Genomic DNA, 14,141 nt, shown 5'->3' with positions numbered 1-14,141 from the left:
TGTACAAGTAAAATGTATGGCAATAAGATCACAAAGGCCATACATGTGAGACAACATGCTTTTCATTATTGTTGAAAGTATTACATATGCCCCCCTTTTCCCCATTGATACTCTTCACCCTGCATCCCTCCTCAGTCCTCCACCACACTATTGTCTGTGTCCATAGGTTATGCATATATTTAGGGAGAAAGGAAGGGAGAGGGAGAGAAACATGGATCGGCTGCCTCCTGCACACCTTCTTCCTGGGTCTGAGACTGCAACTACCAGGAATCGAACCTGCGACCTCTTGGTGCACAATAGCCAACCAACTGAGCCACACTGGCCAACGCAAGACATCATTATTTTAATACACAGTAATGGAAATTTAGATATTACCAATTTATAGAATATTTGCTCTGAAGACCTCTATGTTCCACCCCTATCCTAGTCCTCTTTCAGCCATGTACCCTAACCTTTAAATTCTAAATTCACTACAGGTAATAGACGGTTATAGTCTGCTTATATTTCTCTTGTCATGATTGAGTAATCAAACCCAACAGAAGCAGCATTTTTAGATTTCAGCTGTTGGTTCCACTTATACATTTCACAATTAGTAGAGGCAGTTTTAGTAGACTTGACTCAGTCTATTGTTTTTTTAAATTAGAATTTGATCTCTTACCTTAGGGTTTTTCTAACCATTTTGCCCAAAATAATGTTTTTCTTTAATATTTCATTATTATAATTTTAGTTTATATCTAAATCAGAGGTCTGGTGCACAAATTCATGCATGGGTGGGGGCTGGCTGCATGCCCCAATCAGGGCCCATCAGGCCAGGCTGGCTAGGAAGAAGGGACATGGGAGATTGGTTGACCAGCCCTGCTTCTGATCGGGGTGGAAGGGGTCAATAAGGTGGCTGGGCAGAGGGGCTGCGAGCAGTAGGCTGGCCAGTCCTGTCCCCTGGTCAAATGCCCAGTTGAACTGCTGGTGGAACTCCCAGTCAAGGGAACAATTTGCGTATTAGCCTTTTATTATATAGTGTAATTTAGAAAGGTTCCTAAGGTACCTAACAAATTTGTTCATATTGACTTTTATCTTTATTAAAATGGTTAAGGAAGTCAGACAGTTTCAGAGTGAACTTAATCTGTTGTCTTACTGCAGTATATTTTATAGTGAATATCCTGACTTCAGGATTGTACTCTTATAAATTTGATTAAGATCAATATATAAGAACTTCACTGAAATATGTAGAATTTACAATAGGGGATTTTATGTAAATAAAAAGTAAATATGTATTCTAGATCTTTGAGTTTGAGCATTAAAATGCACCAGTGATAATAATTAGATAGTTGAGAAACTGTTGTTTTCCAAAGTGCTAGCATATTCTAAAACTATATTTAGAAAACAGAAAAAAAAAGTAAATACATGTATTGGATTTCTGCAAAGAAATATCAATAATATACAATATTTTAATCATTCTCAAAAGTACATCTATCATTGTCATTTTCTATTTATGAAATTTTACAGTAAAATAATAACTTCCACCTTTATAAATAAAATTTAAAGTACATAAAAGAGAAAAATAGTTTTTCATAAAGAGTATTCTAGCAAAAGGATTACAAGTTTGGTAACTTGAGATGCTATTCTGGGACCTATGCTACTAGTTCAAATGTGCAAGCTCCAACTTAACAAATGTTTAAAATATTTGAGTTTTTAAAACAGAGCCAAAATAAACTCCATCTTTTCTAGAGATGACATATTTAGCTAAGCATGAGCAATACAAATCTTTCAACCATCCCATGTATTTGTTTAAAAACCTCAGAAACCATGTGCATTTCTAATAAAACATGGACAAAATACTGAAATCACTGGAGCCTAGCAGTTGTCTTGCAAATCAATATTTATAAAAGGCAAACGTACTTTTCTGTATGTATCTGTGTGTATATACCGGTGTATATAGATGTATACATGTGGTATATATCCATGTATAAAGATACATCTTGCCCTCACTGGTTTGGCTCAGTGGATAGAGCGTCAGCCTGCGGACTCAAGGGTCCCAGGTTCAGTTCCGGTAAAGGGCATGTACCTTGGTTGTGGGTGTGTCCCCAGTGGGGGGTGTGCAGGAGGAGGCTGATCGATGTTTCTCTCAACAATGTTTCTAACTTTCTGTCCCTCTCCCTTCCTCTCTGTGCAATAGAATATATTAAAAAAAATAAAAGATGCATCTTATATCTATAGATATAAGTAGATAGAGACCGGTTTGGCTCAATGGATAGAGCGTCGGCTTGGGGACTGAAGAGTCCCGGGTTCGATTCTGGTCAAGGGCATGTACCTTGGTTGCGGGCATATCCCCAGTGGGGGGTGTGCAAGAGGCAGCTGATCGATGACTCTCTCTCATCGATGTTTCTAACTATCTCTCTCCCTTCCTCTCTGTACAAAATCAATAAAATATATTTAAAAAATAATAATAATAAAAAAAATAAAAATAAAAAAGATATAAGTAGATAGTTTAATCTATAATAACAAAAGCATGATATGCTAAATAGACCAGATATCATTCCAGACATCCTTTCGGACAAAGCTGGGCGGAAGGGAAGCCCAGGTCCCTGGTGCCAGAGGAAAGCTGGTGCTGGCAGCCAGGGGAAGGAAGGCCTACTCTTGCATGAATTTCATACATTGGGCCTCCATTTTTTTTATTTAGATATATTTTATTGATTTATTACAGAGAGGAAGAGAGAGGAATAGAGAGTTAGAAACATCGATGAGAGAGAGTCATTGATCAGTTGCCTCTTGCACACTCCCTACTGGGGATGTGCCTGCAACCAAGGTACATACCCTTGACTGGATTGAACCCGGGACCTTTCAGTCCACAGGCTGATGCTCTATCCACTGAGCCAAACCGGTTTTGGCTGCATTGGACCTCTAGCTGTCAAAATAGTTATCAACAGTATAATATTGTCTTATGAAAAATTTGTGTTCCATACAAAACGTATATGAGTAGAGAACATGTGTAAACTATTTTATCATTATAATATGACTCAATAATCATGAACATTTTAACAAAATAGGAACTTTAAAAATAATTATGATCTTTAAAAATACTCCACATAAAAATGCTTTTCTATGCAACTAAATCTAATATAAAAACAACAAATTTTTTAAAAATATATATTTTATTGATTTTGTACAGAGAGAAAGGGAGAGAGATAGAGAGTTAGAAACATTGATGAGAGAGAGTCATTGATCAGCTGCCTCTTGCACACCCCCTACTGGGGATATGCCCGCAACCAAGGTACATGCCCTTGACCGGAATCAAACCTGGGACCCTTCAGTTCCCAAGCCGACGCTCTATCCATTGAGCCAAACCGGTTTCAGCAAAAACAACAAGTTTTTAATATTCCAACCTGTTTTTGCATGAAAGAGAACCCCTTTAAAACAACCTAATCCTGTCAGTAAGTGATCTAATAAGAAGATTCTTCAGTTTTTTTACATAAGGAATTTTCTTATTGCGAAAGGACAATATTTTATTAGGTAAAATATTTTAAATAATTCTAACATATGGCTTATTTATAAAAGTAGAATTAAATTTTCTCATGTTAAAATTGGCTCCGCTATAACTGCTTTTACCTTGCTTATAACCAATAACTTTGCTAACAATTTGCCTATAACTAGTTTTATCTTTGCCAGTTGCTCGGGTAGGTAGAGTAAGCCTTGCTTGAAGTTTAGAATTCCTTTTGATAAAACTACAATGTCAGGTTTTAGCATAGGCCAAATTAAAATAGCAAAAAGCAACTCAAGGTTATTTTTCATTAATAATGAATTGTCACAATATTCCTAATTAGTGAAGGCTAAGACAAAGCAAGCTGCTACTATAACCCTATGAGAGGCAGCAATGCTATGATGCTATCTATATACAAGTGTAGTTCAATTCACATTTTTGTTCTTCATTGAAAGAAATGCATTCAGCCCCAGCCAGTTTGCCTCAGTGGATAGGGTACCAGCCCAAGGACTGAAGGGTCTTGGGTTTGATTGAGCCTTGGTTGAAGGCTCAATCTCCAGTGTGTTTGGGAGGCAACCATTCCATATGTCTCTCTCACATTGATGTTTATCTCTCCCTGTCTCCATACCAACACCTTCCCTCCTCCCCGCCCCAACACCACCACCATTCCATTCTCTCTAAAAGTCAGTAGAAAAATATTCTCGTGTGAATTAACACACACACACACACACACACAAAATGTGTACAATCTTGATTTTACAGAATTCATACATAAGTATATAAAAGAAATGGCACAATAACAGAGGTTGTAAGATTTTAAATCTTTTTTTTTTTAATTTTGAAGGGTTTGGTGACCTATGGTTTGCATGGAGTTTTATTTATAAGACCTCACTTGTAAACGCTAGCTAGTCCTTGGCAAGTTCCTAGCCTCTCTGGGACTGTTTCATCATCTGGAAAATGTATGTAATAATAATAACAATAATACTAAAATTAGCAGCAGCAGCATTATTATGTGGCTCATACATATAATTTATTATTATTATTATTATTTGGTTGAAAGAATAAAAATATAAATGCAAAAAAAAAATCAAGTGCTATGCATGTATTATCTTCCCTGACTTTCTCCTGAACTACTTATTTTTCCAAGAAATGATTTATCATGTTATAGTAGGGATTAGACTTGATGTTTAAAGCAAACTCAAAGAAACATCTCAGGATATCTTCAAATACTTCTGAAATTGCTTTACTATTGAATATGTAGAGAACTGATCTTCAGTGAACAAGGTCATTCCTTCATAAAAAAAAAAATAGACAATTTGAATCATTGTTGGTGAATATTTTTTAAGTGCAAGAAATCAATTAATGATAATATTTGACTATAATACTTGGCATGCGTAATTTTGTAGACAATCATTTTCAAGGGGATGTGTGATATTTTGGGGTGATTACCTACATTGAATAATAGTAGATGTTTGAATTGTTTTATAAATTTAAATTTATAATATCAAATTCTGTAAAAGCTCTGAATATTGATTACAGAAATTGCTTGTTCTAATCTGGTCATTTAGGTATAGAAAAATGTTTGAAAATTCGAAAATGTCTTTTTGCTACACTTTGTGTTTTAGAAAACCCCAAGCAAAATAATTCAAGGAAGACTTGTCTATTCTTTAGGACGAAATTGAAAATTCAAGTTTCTTTGTGACTCATCTGAAGAGGATTCAGGAATGGACAATTTTGTGACAAAGATTTTTTCTCTTTACTTACCTCCATGACTTGTTCCTTCACACATTAAGCTATTATATGTTTTGATGAGGGCCTCGGGACAAGACTCTATGCATGGCTCAATTATTTAAAATTTCTCTATTTTTATAGTCCCTGGCCTATGAGAGGCTGTAATTCTCTTTAGAACTATAGAGTAGATCCACATAGATTAATTTTAGCCCCTGTTGTTCTTTATTTTCTAACTCTTATAGTATAAAAATAATTAAAAACAGACAATGTGAGAAAATTCTAAATTTAAATTCAATGACATGATTCTAACTCTCAGTTAACTTAATGGATAAAATAAGGAAGAAACTGATGTTAGCATTATTGTCCTTTCATTACTCTGTGATAAAGTACCTTAGATTTTCCCGCAGAGTGAAAAAAAGAATTCAAACAGATAATCTCAAATGGTGTATGAAGGAATGGTGCATAAATTACTCTGACTTGTCTTGAAAACAGGCAACAATAGATAATTTACCTCAATCTTAAAGATGAATTAAAGAAGTGTATGAATTTAGAAAAAGTTTCACTTGCCTAAAAAATTTTCATGAATTTATTCTCTACTTGTCTTTTTCACCCAATTCTAGACACAGTAATTTTCTATTGGCCTCTCATCTATTCAATCTAAAAAAGAACATGTTTTTCCTACAGCCATATCTACAAATCTTAGTTTTATTAATAATTTCATATGGTTAGAAATGACTATGCTATAACTATTTTATCTCTTAAATGAAAAATGGTATGTAACCAGAACCAAATTGTAGGTTTTCTCTTTTCCAAGACCATACGTTTTTACATTATAATTTTATTGTAAGTTACATATCGAATTCTCTTCCTCCACAACAAGAATTCAAATGGTAATCTAAGATCATCTAAAAGCACGTGCAACGCGTTGGATGGCCCCCTGCATGCGGCAGACAGATTTTCAAGCCCAAGTGTCCCCGTCCATTAGATAAACTTGGCAATTTCCACAGCTTAAATAAAGTTTAGGTAATTTTTCATCACAGCGTTGAAAATATTGAATTTATAAGTACACAGTAACAATATCCTCTTTTCATTGTACTCTATATTGTTTTTATTGAAACAAAAATCATGATAATTTTAATGTACCAAACTCTTATTCAAAGGAATTATACATTTAATTCTTAGTATCCATACTTAATATTCTTGAACACTAACAAAGATTACATGCATGCATTGAAGGAAGACTATTAACTCTTATGTCTGAGCTTCTCTCATCAGGTAAGAAATAAACTCTATATTAAAAAAAAAAAAAGCGTGTATTTGAAGTTTTGACCTAACACAGTGGATTAAGGTTTAGACAATATTTACTTTGCTGCATTTTGATTCAGAAGGGGCCATATGTGAAGATATAATCCTGACCAACTTCACAATGTTTCTGTAATGGTCTCCCAGTAAAAAAGGGTTATGTTAAATACAGTGAGGCAGAAAATAGTTACCAAATAAACTACAACTTTATAGCTATCCATTGGTAAAAGTCCGCAGTTAATACATTCGGATAAATAACTCAAGTCAGCAACAAAGTGGTTAAACATTTGTGATTTGATTTTATCTCAGCTTGGAATGTGGTTGGAGTGTCCCACTTCTAACAACTGTTTGCTAAGTTAAGGCTTCAGTGTTTACACAGCGTTGAATGAATCAGCCTGGTCACCAGATGTGACTGCTTCCCAGACCGCCGCTCTCAGTCAGATCACTGTCCTCACTGGCCCTGCTCCCACCTTCTTCCTCAGGACGTCCACCAGCCGCTCCAGCCTGTTGGGAGCAAGGGGCGGAAAGGGAAACATGAATGTAGAAAGTACAGCTATTGTCAGGAATGTTGTGGCCGAAAAAGGACAAGTCTGCCTATGACCAAGCAATCCTGGTGGTCATATTGAGAAATAAAGCATTACTGTAAGCAAGAGACACTGGTGCTATGTGCCAAGTATCTGAGTTAAAAACAAACAAACAAACAAACAAACAAATAAGAAAAACAGCAACAACACAAACTTTAACCCAGACCTTCAGATTATGTGAGCATTCGAGGCTACATGAAAAATATAAGGTACTCGTTTCAATACATTTAACTATTTGTGTTAAGGTTGTGAATCAATGATTGTTATGTAATGACAGCAGGACCCATTTAATGGAGAGCAGTTTCAAACTGATTTACCTTATTTCAATACAGAAATGTTAGCAATCATACACCTGTTACGTAGCGAAATAAGTGACACATGGATATACTGTACAATTCTTACGTACAATTCTTAATTTATTCTCCTCATTAAATTTCTTTTTCATAGAGTTAGCTAACACAGCCAGGATTTAAGGGGCTAGTGGGAAAAACCTCATGTCTCAGTGGCATGAAAATAATTTAAATATATTCAAATGATTTGATGGTGATAAAAACAGACTTTCCGCACTACATTTGAAAACTTTCTATTCCTGAGAAGTATAAATAGGTTAGAAATGACTAAATATGCTTTTTAGTCCATGTTAGGAGATTTTCAGTTGATTAAAAAAACTTACCCATTATATGGAAAATAGAGGGAAAAGTTCAGAAGCCCATTCTGTGGTGTGTGTTTAGGCCACTCTAGGGGAGAGAGACCACATTCCTGTGGGTCAGTGAGAGTTTTGCTTGACAAAAGATGATGGAATCCGACCATTAATTGTTTTTTTTTCCCTTTTACTTTCTTTACTGAAAGTATAAAACATGAACTAAAAACTTGCTTGTTGTTATATACAGAGAAGTCTTCATTAAAAGCGAAAATCATGCCCATACGTATATATATCATCTTCCTTTCTCAGAGGCTGCTGAGCAACGTAGTCTAATCTGCTCCAGCTTGTCTCATTTATATGGGAGCAGCAGCCTCATTTATATGGGCCCATGCATGAGGGTTCTTTGCAAATAAACCCAGTACAGAGCTAGACACTAAAGGCATGAGAGCATTCTTAGTGTCCTATACACTGGTTCAGAGACTCGTCTGCTGCATCTAACACTGAAAACTAGCTCAAGATTTTTGGATGATTCTGCATATATCGAGTCCTGTTCGAAAACACAAATATGGAATGAAAGAATGTGATGCATCAAAAATCTTTGCTTTGAGAGATGGAGTAATGATCTTAGAGTGAATATGCAAATTTGTCCTACATTTTGTTACTACAAATTTCTCAAATATAAGCTATACATAAGTTTTATACATTCACAGCCTATTGGTGCAAATATTTGAACTAGAAGATTCACTGGACAACTCACTCTACTCACAGATTCACAGACCAGTTTGTGTAAGTTGGACTATTGACCAAAACCAATGCTATCCTATATACTCCGGATATTATGGTTCATAGAATTACATAAATCCTTTAATACAGACAAAGTTTCACTCAGTTGGGTTGTGGAGGAGGGGGAAATGTCAGTATGGAATTTGAAATGCATTGTTAAGAGATGATAGAACTTGAATTAACTGTTGACAAATAGCTGCCAGTAAGAATCTTGAGAAGACATTAAGAGCATATCTCCGCGTATATTGTAAAAAGTCAGGAAATCATTACTTCCAAGTTGGTTAAATATGTTCCTCCTCCACAAAATTATCTGCAATATTAAAAAACTTCTTTGTAATATAAAAGTAAGCTCTATTCTGCATAGTTATTATTATCACTACAAATTCTGAATTGGTGGAATCACAAATGACTGAGATGAATCTGTGTGCAGTTCTTTTGGCTTCTCCTTCACAGACAGGTCTCTTACTTTTGTTTCCTTTTTATACATTAGGACTTTTCCTATTTCAAACTGGTACAAATTGCTAAGGGAAGAGGATAGGAGGAAATACTTAAATATCATGTTTTGCAATGTCTTTACTATATTTCAACAATTACTAGATCAACCACATTCTCAGTTTATCCAGGTTGAATGATTTATGAAAATTTGATCCCAGAAATGAGAAAAATGTCAATTACTTAGTTTTGTAAAAGCTTACTGACTTTGGAAACACAATGAAGAACCTATTCCTTCCTGTAAGGAATGAGATAGACCTGCCAAGCGTGGACCGTGCCAACAGGAAGAGAGGTGTGCATGTCTGTTGAAGCACCTTGCAGGATTTGCCTGCAGGCTATTCTTTACTGTCCAAATCAATAATATCTTTTTAAAAATTATGTCGGTTATTAGAAGAGGCTCCAACTACTTTACATTTTACTCAACACTAGTTTCCCTAGGGCTTCATGAAATAGGAAAAAGGTTAGAGCTAAGATTAGAATTTCCTTATTTTAAATATAAAGACACTGGAGCACAGACAAGTAAACCCTTATGCAAGGTTGTGGGTAAAACAATGACAAATCTGGGTCTCGTTTTCTTGTTCTTAGGCTAAAGCTATTTCCACTAAGGTTTAGGTTACTGGAGAACTATAGATCTCAGATTATAGGTAAAAAGATTATTTGTCATAATAGTTTCACTAAAATTTTCCCTCAAATCTTACTTTAGTCAAATTGGGAACATGTTTGTTGGTGTATTTAATCTATTATTTTAATAATGCATTAGAGAAAAGTAAGCTGATGATATTATACATAAATAGGATTTAGTAGTTACCATCTATTTTTGTCATAAACATGCAAATTGATTGTACCCTGCCACGCCCACCAGCCACGCCCACCAGCCAATCAGAAGTGAGTATGCAAATTGACCAAACCAAGATGGCTGTGACCACAGAGCAAGTAGGAGGCTTGGGTTTCCCCAGCAACAGAAGAAGCCAAGCTTCCTGCCCACTCTGGCCTGCCCTGGCCTCTGCTCAAAGCTACAATGTTTCAATTATAAAAGATAAATAAATCCCAGATACCAGGGCCTCCACTTGGGTCACTGGGGTCGTGGCCATCCTGCAAACCACCACAGGCCCCTAGCCTAGGTCACTCCATGCCCCAAAGAAACCCCCACTCTGATCCGGGACTCACTTCAGGGCAAACCAGCCAGCTCCCACCCATGCACCAGGCCTCTATCCTATCTAATAAAAGAGCAATATGCAAATTGACTATCACTCCAACACACAAGATGGCTGCCCCCATATTGACACAAGATGGCCACCATATGATAGCCAGCAGGAGAGGGCAATTGGGGGTGATCAGGCCTGCACGGATGGGCAGTTAGAGGTGACCAGGCTGGCTAAGTTGGGCAGTTAGGGGCAATCAGGCTAGAAGGAGAGCAGTTAGAAATCAATCAGGCTGGCAGGGGAGTGGTTAGGGGGTGATCAGGCTGGCAGGCAGAAGTGGTTAGGGGCAATCAGGAAGGCAGGCAGGCGAGTAGTTGGGAGCCAGCCGTCCCGGATTGTGAGAAGGATGTCTGACTGCCTGTTTAGGTTCAATCCTACTGGGATTGGGCCTAAACAAGCAGTCAGAGATCCCTTAAGGGGACCCAGATTGGAGAGGGTGCAGGCTGGGCTGAGGGACATACCCTCCCATGCACAAATTTTGTGCACCGGGCCTCTAGTAGTTTCTATATAAACTTAAAAAATATAGTTAGCTATATTCTAGATAGGAAACTTATTTTTGCAGTGAATATCCGTATATATATAAAAGTATAATATGCAAAGTGTCCCCTCAGGAGTTGGATCACTTGCTGTGATGTGTGTTGACCACCAGGGGATGGCATGGAACAAAGGAAGGCCCCGGCCAGCAGCCAGCAGCCAGAGAAGGGAGGCCCTGGCTGGCAGCTGGAAGAAAGGCCTTGGCTGGCAGTCGGAAGGCCTCCATTGGCCCTGATTGCTGGTCTGGCTTAGGGACCCTACTTGTGCATAAATTTCATGCACCAGGCCTCTATTTATTTTTATATTTTCTATGTATCTGTGTAATATGCATGTAATGCAACAAAATACATAGTTTTAGTTTTATTTTACTTGATTAAAATTGCATTCTTGGGGTGATATTGGTTCACAAAACTGTAAAGGTTTCAAGTTCAAACTCAATAAAACATCATCTGTACACTGTCATGTACCCATTGCCCCAAGCAAAGTGACTTTATGTCACCATTGCCCACATCCACCTACCTCCACCCCCCTTTCCCTCTGGCTCTCACCACACTGTTGCCTGTGTCTATGGAAATACATGGCTTTCTATCAAGTTGATGAACCATAACTTATTTACAATTTTCCTAATTGATTTACTTCTAATTTTTACTTTTGCAGAATATTGTGACATATTAAAAAAAAGGCAAGTAATACTTAATGGGTACTGTGTACCAGGGACTATGAGAAGTAATTTATGCACATATTTAATTTTTATTATAACTCCATGACAAAACCAAAAGTAATTAGATCAGTGCTACACTGCTAGTGAATTCCAGATGCAAGCTAGGTTAATTATCATCTCTCACCTCTCCTGTGCTATATCTCTTTCAAAAGTACTGTGACTTTGAAGGTTCATTTCTAAATTGGTGTGGGCTTGAATTACTCTTATTGATAATTTTGTTGCAAAGTTATTGAAAGGAGTAAAAACAACAAATTTCTCATTTTGAGAGTAATTTTGTACTTGTCAATGTGAGAGTAGCATTCTCACTGGCTAGTCAATTTTTTTCTAGAAAAAACATTCCTGTTTTTTTAGGCAATGAGGTTACCCCATCAAACATAGTTTCCTTAAAATTACTTTTTTTTTTTTTTTTCAAAGAGAAAGAACCAGGGAAATTCAAGAGAGATGGATAACCATCTTCTTCCAGCAGAGGAGAAGAAAAGCTTTGAAAAGTGCTGCCCTTTGAGTTTTCCATTAGTTTATAATTAGTTCAGGGGGTCTAGCCCCCTGAAACCATGGCAGCAGGGTGAGGAGACTTGAAATGTATTTTTTTCTTTTGCTATGATGGCTGTTCTTTCTCTGATCTTTTTATTTTATTATCTTTTCATTATACTTTTTATGAATTCCTTAAGAGATGTTATTTGCTTCCTTTATTCCACTTAAAGACTAGGACTTCCAAATACAGATTTCCATCACAACTCTTTTCTGAGTTTTGGATTCACATATGCAAGTGCCCTCAAGTCAACTCCTCTTACTTCTGATCTAAAACAAAACTTTCCTTACCTCCCCTATGTGTTTTAGTATTTCTTATCTTATTATTAATGTTTATTAATTCACTCAACCTCTAAGCTGAAAAAATCTAGAGGAAGGAATGTGATACATTATTGTATATATATTTTCTTACTTCAGTTCAAACCTGTGAAAACTTTGTGCTAAAACCACTAATGTAGACAGTAGGAGGCAATGAAAAGGTTTTAAATTTATCTAGTGCCGTAATTTTCATTTTAGAACGATCACACTGGCAGTAAGCCTATAAGTAGGAAGTCCAGACAGTTTTTTATTAAAATTATTCTAGTAAGCACAACAATGTGAATGTACTTAAGACCACAAAACTGTACACTTAAAAAAATAGCTAAAATGGCTAATTTTATGTTATGAAGATTTGAAACAGAGCTGCAGCCATGCAGATGGAAAAAAGGGGATGAATTTGAAAGATATGTAGAATATGGAATCCAAAAGACTTTGTGACATTTGAGAGTAGGTCAAGTGAGATGAGGTGGTCCAGAAAGATGGCTCTCAGGTGTCTGGCTTTGGTGAATAGGCAGATACTAGTAGCCTTCTGCCAACCGACATAGTGGAGAGGAAGAGCAGAAAATTTTGTTGGAGATATGTGTGTGTAGGATGAATTCGGCTTGGTAATTCAAATTTGACATGTTGGTGGAACAATAAGTAGGGATGCTAAGTAGGCAATGTACTAGTATATAAGAATGTATGTTAAAGAAAGAATTCTAGATTTGTGAGACAGATCTCAGTTCAATCAATAAGCATTTGTTCTGTAATTCCTATGTACCAATTATTGTTCTAGCACGGATTATTCAAAAAACAGGACATGGGCCCTGCTTGTAAGAAAAATAAGGAGGGAACATAGATAACTTCAACAAGTGACTGGTAAATGCCATCATAAAAGGATAAGCACAAGTATTAAACAGAAAGGGCAAGAAAGTGTTGGGAAAGGAGTCTGCGAAACTTCCTGATAAATGTGTAAGTTAAGTATTGAAGGATAAGAAGGAAAGAGTCACACTGAGAAGGGTGGTATGGAGAAGGGGGTAAGGCAGGCATTCCAGGAAGAAACAATAATGTGTGGGAAGTGAAGGCACAGAGGAAGGAAAGCATGATGTGTCCAGTCCTGCTAGTTGTATGGTTTCTCTGGATCAGGAAGTAGAGGAGGCGGAGAAGAGCCGAAATGAGGCTGATGGGCCATGACTAGGCTGTGCTCTAATTTGCATCTGAAGCCATTGAAGTGGGTGGGAATGCTTAGAGAGAGAAATAAAGAAGTGAGACGGGAAGAGGACAGAACCAAAGTGAAAACAAATATTTAAAGTAAAGAGGGTGACATGAGAATTTGAGAAAGCAGGAAAGTGAAAGATGGATCAAGAGTAGGTGCCGTAACAGAATCTAGAGAAGAGAATTTCAAGAAGGGCGTGCTCAACAGGGTTAAATACTTAGACCAGATCAAAGTGAAAAGTGCATTTGATTAGGGAATGACAACCTTTTCAGGGCAGTTTTAATAGCATGATGGAAGTAGGAGGAAGCCTGAATGGAATGTGAAAAAGTGAAGACTAACTTTATAAAAAAGGCTGTTTTATAAGAGCTTGGTTAGAAAGTAAAGAAGATTGCAATTATAGGGGGATGGGTGTTAGGCTAAGGAACTTTTTAAAGAAATGGATGGCACAGGGATATGTTTATGGGTTATGGGAGGGAAGACTATAGGAAGACACTAAAGTATAAGGGATGAACATGATACCTTTTTTAAAATTTAAATTTATTTATTGTTTAAAGTATTACATAAATCTGCCTTTTCACCCACAGACCTCTGCCTGATGGCCCCACCCCTCATCTGTGTCCATTGGTTACGCTC

General features: G+C 36.7%; 1 protein-coding gene across 7 annotated transcripts in view; it reads right to left on the bottom strand.

The window, feature by feature from the left end:
* Window positions 1–4,802: 4,802 nt before the first annotated feature.
* Window positions 4,803–14,141, bottom strand: part of MIPOL1 (mirror-image polydactyly 1) — a 320,705-nt gene continuing 311,366 nt past the window's right edge. For all 7 annotated transcript variants that reach the window (XM_045585525.1, XM_045585523.1, XM_045585517.1 and 4 more), the window contains one exon: window positions 4,803–7,012. In XM_045585525.1, the coding sequence (XP_045441481.1) occupies window positions 6,946–7,012 (67 nt within the window). In that variant the 3' untranslated portion in view covers window positions 4,803–6,945. The remainder of the gene's footprint in view (window positions 7,013–14,141) is intronic.

This window comes from Pipistrellus kuhlii, unplaced genomic scaffold, assembly GCF_014108245.1.
Source record: "Pipistrellus kuhlii isolate mPipKuh1 unplaced genomic scaffold, mPipKuh1.p scaffold_m20_p_1, whole genome shotgun sequence".
Lineage (NCBI taxonomy): Eukaryota > Metazoa > Chordata > Mammalia > Chiroptera > Vespertilionidae > Pipistrellus > Pipistrellus kuhlii.
This window is presented reverse-complemented; position numbering and strand designations above follow the sequence as displayed.